At 41.5% G+C, this 13,085-nt stretch overlaps 1 protein-coding gene across 1 annotated transcript; it reads right to left on the bottom strand.

Moving 5' to 3' along the window:
• Nucleotides 1-9,583: 9,583 nt before the first annotated feature.
• Nucleotides 9,584-12,634, bottom strand: LOC109210368 (protein translation factor SUI1 homolog). Its single transcript, XM_019373766.1, has 5 exons — nucleotides 12,520-12,634; nucleotides 10,884-10,984; nucleotides 10,447-10,652; nucleotides 10,313-10,366; nucleotides 9,584-9,880 (listed from the first exon to the last, which is right to left on the bottom strand). Exons 2-5 carry the CDS (start codon nucleotides 10,918-10,920, stop codon nucleotides 9,836-9,838), a joined length of 342 nt encoding a protein of 113 aa, XP_019229311.1. The 5' UTR covers nucleotides 10,921-10,984; nucleotides 12,520-12,634; the 3' UTR covers nucleotides 9,584-9,835.
• Nucleotides 12,635-13,085: the final 451 nt, after the last annotated feature.

The raw sequence follows: 13,085 nt of genomic DNA, 5'->3' as shown, positions 1-13,085 counted from the left end.
GCCTATTTGAATTGGTCTATTCTTGAGAAAGAGAGACTTAGTCTAGGAAAACTTGGCTAATAAGAAATTGGGTAAATCAAGAGATTGATAGTCCCAATTAAAGGGTTGAACCTAGAGATAGTAAAACCCGACTTGAGCTTTGTATCAACCGTTTTGTTCAATACCTATTTGGAATTGAGAAAGCTAAATTGGGCAAAATCACTCTCTTACCGAGAGTTATTGAGTGGGTACTCGAGTGTTGATAGCTATAATACACCCCGACCAATAAAACAAGCTTTAAAGTTTACAACCCGTTAGGCAAACACCTAGGTGAAGGTCATAGCTCTAGGCCTTTTATATTATTTGAAAAAAAAATAACAAAAATTTCTTAGTTTCATTTTTTAATCTTGCAATCTTAGATTAGAATAGACATAGAACAAACACTAATTTGTGGAAGTGTAAATTGAGATAGTTCATACTCATACACTGCAATCTATAAATCCCACGTATAGCTCTTTGTGGAATTCGAACCCGAATCCTTGTTGGGTATTACTATTGCATCGATCGTTTCATAACCTTAAATAAAGGTGTGACTTGGACAAGAACAACTACCCGTGGGTGGATCGCAGCCAGTAGCAGCAGCTATACATGAGCCCAGACCAGCTGCGGCCAGCGAGCCGCAGAAGCTTTTGGACAGATGGACCAGACTTCATCCTCCTGTCTTTGGTGGTGAGCGGCATAAGGACCCCCAGGACTTCATTGATCGGTGCAGGGACAGGCTGCACAACATGAGGATATTGGAGTCCCATGGGGTGGATTTTGCTACTTTCCAGTTGGAGGGGAGGGCCCGTAGGTGGTGGCAGTCATATCTCCTCGGCAAACCAGCAGATTCTCCTCCTATGACTTGGGACAGGTTCACCCGTATCTTTCTGGAAAGGTACATTTCACCCTCTCAGGGGAAAGAGTTACGGTATCAGTTTGAGTAGCTCCATTAGGGTCAGATGTCAGTGACCGAATATGAGGCGGGGTTCTCTGTGTTATCTCGCCATGCACTTATGATACTTACTACCAACGCAAAGAGAGTGCAGAGGTTTGTTGCAGGTTTGCACATTGGTATTCAGGCTACTATGGCCCGAGAGGTTGAGATGGGGACTTCTTACGAGCTAGTGCTAGAGATAGCTCGGAGGATCGAGGGTGTATGTCAGCGTAGCCGAGAGAAGGCTACGAGGGATAAGCGATTTTGATATTCAAGAGAGTTTAGAGGTGCCCCGGCTGGGGGCAGAGGTCAGTTCATGAGGGGTCAGTCCAGCAGGCCCACATATCCAGCACCGCCGCCTCCTCGGGGTGCTCCAGTGCGACCCTATTTCGGCTACATTCTAGAGAGTTCCTACCGCCCACCAGCTATTCAAGGTTCTTCCTGTGGGTATTCAGACCATTAGGGTCAGACTTCAGGTCAGCAGTTCACCGTACCGAGAGGTTGTTTCGAGGGCGGGGATCTTAGTCATGTGCGGAGGTTCTGCCCCAGGCTTCGGGGCAAGGCAGTGCAGCAAGGTCACCAACCTATGATTACAGCACCAGCTTCCCCACCAGCCGTCTGTCCGCCCAGAGGTGGAGGGCAGGTGGGTAGAGGCCGTCCTGGAGGTGGAAGCCAATCAGGTGGTGCTCCAGCTAGGTTCTATGCTTTTTCGGCCAGACCAGATGCAGTGGCCTCAGATGCCGTGATCACAGGTATATTTCTATCTGCGGCATGGATGCTTCAGTGCTATTTGATCCAGGGTCCACATATTCATATGTTTTATCTTTTTTTTCTCATTTACTGGGTATTCCTCATGAGTCTTTGGGTACTCCTGTTTATGTGTCCACTCCTGTGGGTGATTCTGTTGTTGTGGATTGGATCTACCGGTCCTGTATTGTTACATTCTGTTGTTATGAGACTAGAGCGGATCATTTGTTGCTTGATATGACCGACTTTGAGGTCATCCTGGGCGTGGACTAGTTATCTCCATAGCACGCCATCCTTGATTCACATGCGAAGACTGTTACCTTGGCGATGCCAGAGTTGCCTAGGTTGGAGTGGAAGGGCTCGTCAGTCAGTGCATCTAGTCGGGTATCTCTTTTCTAAAGGCTCAACACATAGTCGAGAATGGTTGTTTGGCTTATCTAGCATATGTTCGAGATACTACTACAGAGACTTCGGTGATTGATTCAGTGCCCGTAGTCCAAGAGTTCTCCGAAGTGTTTCCTTCCGATCTTCCCGGCATACTGCCAAATCGTGGTATCGATTTCTGTAGTGATTTGGCTCCACATACCCAGCCTATCTTTATACCATCATACCGCATGGCTCCGAAAGAGTTAAAGGAGTTGAAGGAACAGCTTGACGAGTTGCTAGCAAAGGGGTTCGTCCGACCGAATGTATCGCCTTGGGGTGCGCCGGTGTTATTTGTGAAGAAGAAAGATGGGACCATGCGAATGTGCATTTATTATCACTAGTTGAAAAAAGTTACCATCAAGAACAAGCACCCGTTGCCGCATATTGATGATTTATTTGACCAGTTGCAGGGTGCCAAGGTGTTCTCCAAGATTGACTTGAGATCAGGGTACCATTAGTTGAAGATTCGGGATTTGGGTGTTCCGAAAAGGGCCTTTCAGACTAGATATGGCCATTATGAGTTTCTAGTGATGCTCTTCGGTTTGACTAACGCCCCAACAGCGTTTATGGATTTGATGAACTGGTGTTCAGGCATATATTGATTCGTTTGTCATTGTCTTCATTGATGACATTTTGATCTACTCGCGTAGCATGGAGGAGCACGAGCAGCATTTGAGAGTGGTGCTTCAGACCTTGCGGGAACAGAAGCTATATATTAAATTCTCCAAGTGTGAGTTTTATCTAGATTCTGTAGCATTCTTGGGGCATGTTGTATCAGTCGAGGGAATTAAGGTAGATCCCAAGAAGATCGAGGCAGTTAAGAGTTGGCCTCGCCCTACTACGGCGACTGAGATCAGGAGCTTCTTGGGGTTAGCAGGTTATTATTGCCAGTTTGTGGAGGGTTTATCATCTATTGCAACACATTTGACTAGATTGACCCAGAAGGGTGCTCCGTTCCGATGGTCCGATGATTGTGAGGCGAGCTTTCAGAAGCTCAAGACCGCATTGACTTCAGCACCGGTGTTACTGTTGTCTTCCGATTCAGGGATGTATATTGTGTATTGCGATGCTTCATGCGTTAATTTGGGTTGTGTATTGATGCAAGAGGCGCGAGTTATTGCATATGTTTCACGTTAGCTGAATCCCCATGAGAAGAATTATCATGTACATGATTTGGAGTTGGCCGCGGTTGTTCAATTGTTCATGCTCTTAAGATCTGGAGGCATTATCTTTATGGGGTGTCCTGTGAGGTTTACGCCGATCATCGCAGCTTGCAGCATTTGTACAAACAAAAGGATCTCAATTTGAGGCAGCGCGGGTGGCTTGACTTACTAAAGGACTATGATATTACCATCCTTTATCATCCGAGAAAGGCGAATGTAGTTGCGGATGTCTTGAGCATAAAGGCGAAGGGTATAGGTAGTTTGGCATTTATTTCATTAGAGGAGAGGCCACTAGCTTTGGACATTCAGTCCTTGGCTAACAGACTTGTGAGGTTGGATATTTTAGAGCCCAACCGGGTTCTTGCATGCGTTGTTGCCCAGTCTTCACTATTCCAGCAGATCAAGGCTCGCCAGTTTGATGATCCGCACTTGTTGGTTCTCATAGAGAAGGTACTACAGGGTGGTTCCAAAAAGGTTACTATCGGTGAGGATGGTGTTCTGCGACTCCAAGGTCATCTATTTGTTCCTAATGTTGATGGCTTGAGGGAGAAGATCCTAGAGGAGGCACACAGTTCGCAGTATTCTATTCATCCAGGAGCTACGAAGATGTATCGCGACCTGAGGCAGCATTATTAGTGGCGGTGGATGAACAAGGGCATAGTTGAGTATGTTGCGAGGTGTCTAAATCGTCAGCAGGTTAAGCATAAGCATCAGAGGCCAGGTGGCCTACTCCAACAGATGACTATACCTAAGTGGAAATGGGAGCGCATCACTATGGACATCGTAGTTAGGTTGTCGCGGACCTTGTAGAAGTNAAATAATAGGGGATTTTAAATTTAAATACACAAGTGTTTGAAAAACAATAAAAGCAAGGTTTTGAAAAGAGTTATAATCTAAGCATGCTTGTGAATGAAAAAGGGGTCCTAAGTTTGTTTGTAATATGGATCACATCAATGCAATACCCGATAATCACTCCTCAAAAGAGGGGCTACACGAGGTATTAGCGCACCGGTCATCATATCCACATCTACCCTTCCCACCCCGTGAAGGTATTAAAGCGAGGATTGGTCTTGACCTCTATTACATGCTGTTACCCGTCCCATTCCTATCAGTCCCGGAGGAATTTAGGACTACTATTCCTATAAGAAGGAGGTTCTAAGCTTACTCTTAGGTTTAAAGGTAAAATGCTAAGGCGACATACAAAACAAGTAGAACTGCATTTAGAGGGGAAACATATAAACAGTTAAAAGGCTCATGTATACCTCTGCAAATAATGCATATAAGCAGCATGACTTAAACACAGTTAAGGTCTGAATTTTAAATCCTAAAGCAGGGTGTTTCAGTCAGAACCCGATTCTATATAACTCAGAAAAGAAGTCCGAATCAGGCCTGTCTGCTGGTTGTAGCAGTTGATAATTAAACAGAGGCAGTTCCAATTTTATTTAAGTAATTACCTAAGGCTTGCCTAGGCGTGAACAAGATTCAGTAGTTATTCAGGATTACTGATAGTTGGAGACTATTGTTATTACCTAAACATGTTGTTCTAGGTGTTCAGCACATAGAAATTATGGCCAATTAGTTGTAAAGTGTCACGACCCGGATTTTCCACCATCGGGATCGTGATGGCGCCTACTCGTGGTAGCTAGGCAAGCCAACTTATTTACCTTTCATTAATAAATAAATCTGTTAACAATCTTTAGCATCTAAAAGAAATGTGGAATTTAATAATAACAATAGCGGAAGTCTAATTTATAAGTCTGAATCAATACGCGGAATAGTCAACAATAGTCTCTACCCAAGATTTGGTGTCACATTACTCACGAACCACTAAGAATAAACTAAATACAAAGGTCTGAAAGAAATATAAAAGTTGTCTGTCTCGAAAACAATGAGGCAACAGTCAAAAGGAAAACATAAAGAAGAGACGCCGGGCCTGCGGACGCCTGCAAGGCTACCTCAGTCTAGCATAAGCATCAGAGGCCAGGTGGCCTACTCCAACAGATGACTATACCTAAGTGGAAATGGGAGCGCATCACTATGGACATCGTAGTTAGGTTGTCGCGGACCTTGTAGAAGTTTGATGCACTTTGGGTCATTGTCGACAGGTTGACCAAGTCGGCACACTTCATTCTGGTTGTGACTTACGTATTCTTTAGAAAGATTGGCCTAGATTTATATTTAGGAGATTGTTCGGTTGCATGGTGTGCCTGTCTCCATCATATCAGATAGAGGCCCTCAGTTTACTTCTGGAGAGCACTACAGAGTGAGTTGGTGACCTGTGTAGAGCTCAGCACAACCTTTCATCCGGAGACCGACGGGCAGTCGGAGCAGACAGTACAGATCTTGGAAGATATTCTTAGAGCATGTGTGATTGACTTCGGAGGGCACTGGGATCTATTCTTGCCTTTGGCCGAGTTTGCTTACAACAGAAGTTATCAGTCCAGCATCGAGATTGCTCCATTTGAGGCTTTATATGGTCGGCGATGTCGTTCTCCCATCGGATGGTTTGATCCCGGCGAGGCTAAGTTATATGGTACTGATTTGGTGAAGGATGCCTTGAAAAAGGTAAAGTTGATTCAGGAGCGACTTTGCACAGCTCAGTCCAGACAGAAGAGTTATGCGGATCAGAAGGCACGTGATTTTTCATTTATGGTGGGCGAGAAAGTTCTCTTGAAGGTCTCGCCGGTGAAGGGAATCATGAGGTTCCGGAAGAAGGGCAAGTTCAGACCAAGGTTTATAGGATTGAGGTGTTGAGACGAGTTGGGGAGGTTGCTTATGAGCTTGCTTTGCCTCCCAATTTATCGGGAATTCATCAGGTTTTTCACGTGTCTATGCTCCGGAGGTATTATGCCGATAGGTCGCATGTGTTAGACTTCAGCACTGGTTCAGCTAGATGAGAGCCTGGTTATAAAGAGGAGTAGATATGCACACCTATTCAGCACTCCAGGTATAATTCTAGACCTATTCGAGGACGAACGTTTGTTTAAGAGGTGGAGAATGTAACGACCCGATCGGTCGTTTTGCTTTTTAGATACCCGTTCCCCTAAATAAGACTCCCGTAGGTGCTTTAGCTGTTTTGTGACTTGCGGGGATAGTTAGTTCATGATTTGATAGGGTTCGGATTGAAATCGGAACACTTGGTTCCTTAGTTAGGCTTTAAGAGGCAAAGTTTGACTTTGGTCAACATTTTGAGTAAACGACCTCGGAACCTAGATTTGACGGTTCCAATAGGTTTGTATGATGATTTTGGACTTGGACGTATGTTCGGACTGGGTGTTGGATGACCCAGGAGCGTTTCGACGCTTAATATTGATAGTTGGCACCTTGAAGGTTTTTTAAGTTCTTTAAATTTGATTCGGAGTAGGTTTTGATGTTATCGAGGTCCGTTTGGGATTCCGAGCCTGGGAACTATGGTGATTTAAGACTCTAACACTAAATTTGGAGTCATTCCGAGTAGTTTAAGTATGTTTCGGCGCGTTCGGAGTAAATTGAAAGAATTTGAAGTTCATAAGTTGATTCTATTGGTTGTGGGTTGCGATTTTTAGTTTTAATGTTGTTTTCCACGTTCCGAGGGTGCGAGCGAGTCCGTTTTATGATTTCATACTTGTGGGTATGTTTGGACGAGGCCTCGGGAGACCCGGATGCCATTTGGACGATGCGCAGAGGTCGTTTAGCCTTGGGTGAACAACTGAAGCACCTAGCTTCTGGTGCAATCGCACCTGCGAAGGGGCAACCGCAGGTACGAGCTCGTAGAAGCAATCCAGTAGCCGCAGAAGCGGCCCAACAGGAGCAGACCAGGAGCCACAGATACGGGTGAGGATGCGCACCTGCAGGTGCGATGGAGAAAACCGCAGAAGCGGCCAAAGCCACAAGTGCGGCACGAGCGTCGCAGCAGCGAATCCGCAGAAGCGGGCTAGTGGTCCGCACGTGCAGAAGTAGGCCAATTGGGCAAGGGCTGCATCTGCAATGATTTTCCACAGATCCGGAGCCGCAGAAGCGGTTGTCCCTCCGCGAGTGCGAAAATCGCTAGAGGCAGAATGGTTTATTTAATGTGGGACTTAGACTATTTTGGTTCATTTTCTTTCATCTCTTGGGTGATTTTGGAGCTCTTGGAGGGGGGTTTCACCTAGAACTTTGAGGTAAGTAATGTCTATACAATGTGAGTTAAATACATAGATTATGGATTGATTTTAACATGTAAAATTGTTAAAATTATGGGTTTAGAAGAAAAACCTAGGTTTTGATAAAAAGGGATTTAACCATGAAAATGGTTATGGAATTGAGTAAAAATTATATATTTGAGTTCGTCGGGTTATGGGTAACAACTTTCTTTGAAAATTTTCGGAATCCGGGCACGTGGGTCCAGGGATGGATTTTAGGAATCCTTCAATTGGGGTTGGATAATCACTCTAATATTTAGAATATGAACTTTTGAACATGTATTATTAATTTATATAACATTTGACTAGTTTTGGATTGCTCGGCATCGAGTTCAAGCTTTATAACGAAATTGTGACCGGAAAGTGAGCTTTTAGATGTGGTATGTCTCTTGCCTAACCTTGTAAGAGAGAATTTACCCCATAAGTGATTTAAATTAATATTTACTTCTATTGTAGGGGCTACGTACACACAAGGTGACGGGAGTCCGTGCGTAGCTACTAATTATGCTTATGTCCGAATAGTTTAGGACCCAAATCATGAAATATTTGTAATATTGTACCCTACTTGTTAATTAAATTGTCTAAATCATATTGGAACTTGATAAAGAAATTGTAAGAAAACGTTAGTGAAAATTGTATTAAATTATGTATTAGCCTTGTAATAACGTTTAAGTCAAATGCTTAGTATCCTCATTTCTTGTGGAGCGGGCCGAACGCCTCGGTAGTAGAATAGATGTATCTATGGATCGTGCCGCACGTCCCTCGACAATATATACGTTATTTGGATCGGTCTGTACGACCTCGGCATAAATCATGCTTAACAATACTCGGAGCCTAATCATACTTGATATTATTTTATGGCTTGTGATGTTACAATTATTAATGACGGGAATTTACTTGGAACTTATTAATTTGTGAAAGAATTATTTGTTCCTGCTTGGTAATGAGTTATTGTTATCATTTACATTACCCATGCCTATTTAGAATTTCTATATTCATATTGTTAGCCCATAATAAGTGTCAAAATCGACCCCTCGTCACTAATTCTTCGAGGTTAGACTTAATGCTTACTGGATACATATTATTTATATACTCACGCTATACTTTTACATTGACCGTGCAGAATTTGTGACAGATGCATCTGACGATCACGCTGTCGCACATCACCGTTATCCGTGGGCCTAGTGATGAGCTGCCCCAGAGCTGTTCCGCAGCACGTAAAGTCTCTCCTATCATATATTTTTGTCTATTTTCATTTCAGACAATAATTAAAGTTTTGTTTAATCTATCAGTGCTCATATACTTATGACACCAAATCTTGACACCTACTAGAAAACTTGTGATTCTTTTTTTTGGATTATTTTCTATAATTATGATTGCACTTAGCTGCTTTTGTCTTATTTATTAAACCTACTGTTTCTTAAATCTTTTAATTAAACAAAATTTAACTACTTAAAAATTTGTTAAAAAAAAGAAATCATGTGGTTAGTTCATCTGGGCGCCATCAGCGCCTAAAAGAGATTTGAGGTCGTGACATTTAGCGTCCGAGGAACCTACGCCTTATGCCGTCTTTCAATCTGTGAAGAACAGAGAAGAAAAATGGCAGCCAACGCTCGGGCTAGCATCCCCCTATTGTCTTCCGGTAAGCCTTTTATTCTTTCCTACCTACAGAGCACAAATAATTAAAGATTCAACGTCCTCTACCCCCACAATGCTCAAATCCTCAATAAATCTGTAAAGAAACTGTAGCCCCTTCATCCATCAACATGCACCCTAAGGGGTCATTTGGTTGTTCGAATAAGGGATAACCACCCCAGAAAAAAATGCGCTATTATTTTATCCTGCTTTTGGTCACAGACTTTATCAAGAAACCATTTGGTTAGAGAAACTATTTTGTACTAAAATAGCGAGATTAGCTATCCTACACAGGAGGTGCGATAGCTAATCCCATGAGGCATCTTTCTCCATCCCATCGTGGTAACCAAACAACCCCCAAGAGTTTCGGAGGTTGCAGTTGGTCCTAACCATTGGCCCCGATGTGGTCAGGTCATAAAAGAAAAAATAGTTGGAGCAGCAGTACCAGAAACGCAGCGAAGACAAATTCTAAGCAACACCAAAGCAATCGGCAGCAGTTCAAAGATGATAAAGGATCATATCTCTTGAGCACTTAATTAGATCATCACTACTCCGTGAAGTGCTTGTGCTTGAAAATATAGCATAACTCATATTCAACATACAGAACATAGAGAAGCAAGCAATACAGTATTTATATCAAACCAGCAGAAATTAGACACTAGCAAGTTCCAGTAGAACCAAGTTTGGATAGCATCTCTGGCACTGACATAACAAGTATGATAACTGTGCAGCGAGGTTGATGATAGCAATCAGAAACCGTGAATTTTGATGTGCTCTTTCTTCACGATTCCAGCCTGCTTCGACAAATCCAAAATGAACATATTAGCAATTTTATTTATAATAGATACAACACAACAACCTGAACAGAGGAAAGTCACACAACATGTCAATTCTGTCAAGCAACAGATATTATTAAGTGCTGTTAATTTTCTCGTTTCCTATTCTGTGATACCACCATTGATCAGTAAATCTTCACGAAGTAATCTCGGTACATAAAGACCCAAGACCAAAAGACTTTTGTGGTTAACGAGCAGAATAGCCACTTACAAATTTCAGTTCAAAAGACATGGTGCAGCGGAAGGTGGACAGAAAGTTAAGGTGCAGAGTGAAATTCACATATGACAGTTAATGCATAACAAAAAATCTTCTCTTAACATTTATGTCCAATGGCAAGATATCTTAATATTAAATGAGCAAAAAGACATGCTCAATGCGAAGTCAGTCACCTGGACAAGAAATGCAGAAACATTCTTACGCTGGTCACCCTGAAGTTGAATAACCTTCATAAATAAAAAAATCCATACATCAGTCATGGCACTTGTAATTTTAGAGACACGCACTAGGATGCAAAGTTGCAAACCTGGCCTAATTCTGGATCCTGGACAACAGTACCATTGCAGCAAAAGTCTTTCTTGAGATCCTTCAGTATCTTGTTGTAGCTGAATTCTTTCTTCAACCCCTGCACAGTTGTCAGGCTTTTCCTACCATTCCTTTGTTGTATACGGATGTGCACGTAATCTTTTGACCCAGCCCCAGAATTATCAGCATTTGCCTCGGCAAAGGGATCTGACATAAAAGCACCCAGAATGGTCAGAGCATGACAAGAATATAATTCACCTTGTCTGAACTAGCATATTATCTTTCTCCTTTTTCTTTTTTCGCGACTAGTCTGTTAAAATCTACAATTCATTAATTATCATTCAACTGGAACTGATCTACGAATCTTATAGACACATGAAACATAACAAATTGCAAAAACAAAAACAAAAAAAGAATGTGAATTAAGGCGCTCCATACCAAAAGCAGTAGGAATTTGGGCGTCGAGATCAGACATGAAACTTGGTTGAGTAGTGGAAAACAACAAGCACACACAAATCTCGAAACTTGGATGCTCAGACCTGGGCAGATGAAAAACTTACAGCAGCTATTACAACAGGAATAATACACAGGAAATCAAATTCCACGACTCAAATAATATGTTATCGCCATGCATACATTACAATAACAAGAAGTGATCTACATATGCTTAACTACAAGAAGTAAAAACAATAATCAATGTGTACAACAACATCCAACTTAAAAGAGATAAAATCAAAGGCTAAATTAGGAAGTGCAGAAGCTTATAAAGACAAAAGATGAAGCCTTAATCGCTAACAGGGCTGGAAAAGAAAAAAACCAAGACAGAAGATTCAGTAAGCATCAGATACTGACAACTCTTACAGTAAAATTAACAAAATAGTACCCAAGTCCTGGAGAAATCTGATATTTATCACCAAAACAACACATAGAAACAGAAAGATTCTGTTATCAACTCATTGTCTATTTTTCGATCAAGTAATTACACTTTCAGTTATCATCTTGAATGCCTTACAGTAACAAGAAGCAGTCTACAACAGGAAGTTCTTATTCAAGTAGAAATAAGACCCAACCAGGCAAAGTAAATCCAACCAAAAACAGAAGGAAAATGCAGAAGCTAAAGTAGAATAGGTGTGTGTATATTTTACATGAACCAAACAACCAGAACAGGTAAATAAAGCAACGTAGAACACCAGATTTACTGTAAGCATCAGAAATAGACAACTCTAGCTTACTAACTTCCAAAATGTTACCAAATCCTTTAACAAAAATATACAGTCAGGCCTCTCTATAACAACATACCTACATAACAACACTTCACTATAAAAGCCAAGCTTTACCGGAACCAATTTTCATTTTATGTTATAAAATATGTTCTCTATAACAACACATCGCTATAACATCCAAAAATATTCGGAACAAACGAGACTGTTATAGAGAGTTTTGACTGTAACCAGAACTATACAGCACAAGCAAAGCCAAAGTGAAAGACCACTAAGCATCAGAAACTGACAAATCCATTATAAAACCCGGAAGTGGTACCAGTTCTTGGAGAAAAATTTATGCCACAGAAAACAATATATTTTGCTAAGCATCAGTGTGTAAGATATCCTAAAATGGTACTAATTGCTGGAGAGAAATATCATCAGAATCAGGCAAAAGACACAACCAAACAAAAGATTTACTAAGCATCAAATATCTATAACTACAGTAGGAAGGATTTCCTGAAATGATATACCAATTCGTGAAGAAGAATAAAACAGAAACAACCCAAAACAAAAGATTCACTAAGCATGAGAAATTTAGCTCTAGTGTAATTTGTAAATATCCCTTAAATTATACCAATTCTTGGAGCAAAACACAACCAGAATTAAGCAAAGCCAAAAAAAAATCAAAAGATTGACTAAGCATCAGAAATCCATACGTCCTAGTATTAAAATTCCCAAATAATACCAATTCTTGGAGAAAGATCTGATCTTTATGGCCAAAAACAAGTACTATAGCAAAGACACAAGGCTAATTCATTGGATCTGAAGATATTAAGCAGAAAACACAAGTAGATTATTGGAGATTTTACCTGATCCGAAGGTTAGGGATGGGAGAGATGAAGACGATGGTGATAGAGCAGACCCTAAATTCCGGATAAGTCTGAGCAAATACAGCGAACGTCAGTGCACAGGTAATTTCAATGTGAAACCTTCTTTAAAGATGCCCATTTCGTTAGGTCGGTCCGGAACGTAAGAGGAGAGCCACGATACCCTGTGTGACGGACCAGCATATTGCCTTGTATGGCTGCATCCCATCAAATGACACTCTAATCCTTGAACTTACCGCTTGCTCCAACTTTTCCCTTTAAGTTAGATTTAAATCAGAATTAGTCCTCAAATTCCTAACTCAGCTGGAGATGTAATTTTGCAGTTCAATTCTAGAGAAATTTGCACAATAGGATAGCTCAACACACTACATCATACCTACTTAATAACATTTTAAAGTTTACAGTCGCATAGCTTATTATTTTCTTGCAATAGTGTTTATACAAACGACATTTACAATGTTATACACTTTGTATAGGTCCAAATTTGGCGACCCCGGCAATGGACACGTAAGACAAGGAATGGGGTTGACCATGATATAACGATTGAA

Source organism: Nicotiana attenuata, unplaced genomic scaffold, assembly GCF_001879085.1.
Source record: "Nicotiana attenuata strain UT unplaced genomic scaffold, NIATTr2, whole genome shotgun sequence".
In the NCBI taxonomy this organism is placed as follows: domain Eukaryota; kingdom Viridiplantae; phylum Streptophyta; class Magnoliopsida; order Solanales; family Solanaceae; genus Nicotiana; species Nicotiana attenuata.
This window is presented reverse-complemented; position numbering and strand designations above follow the sequence as displayed.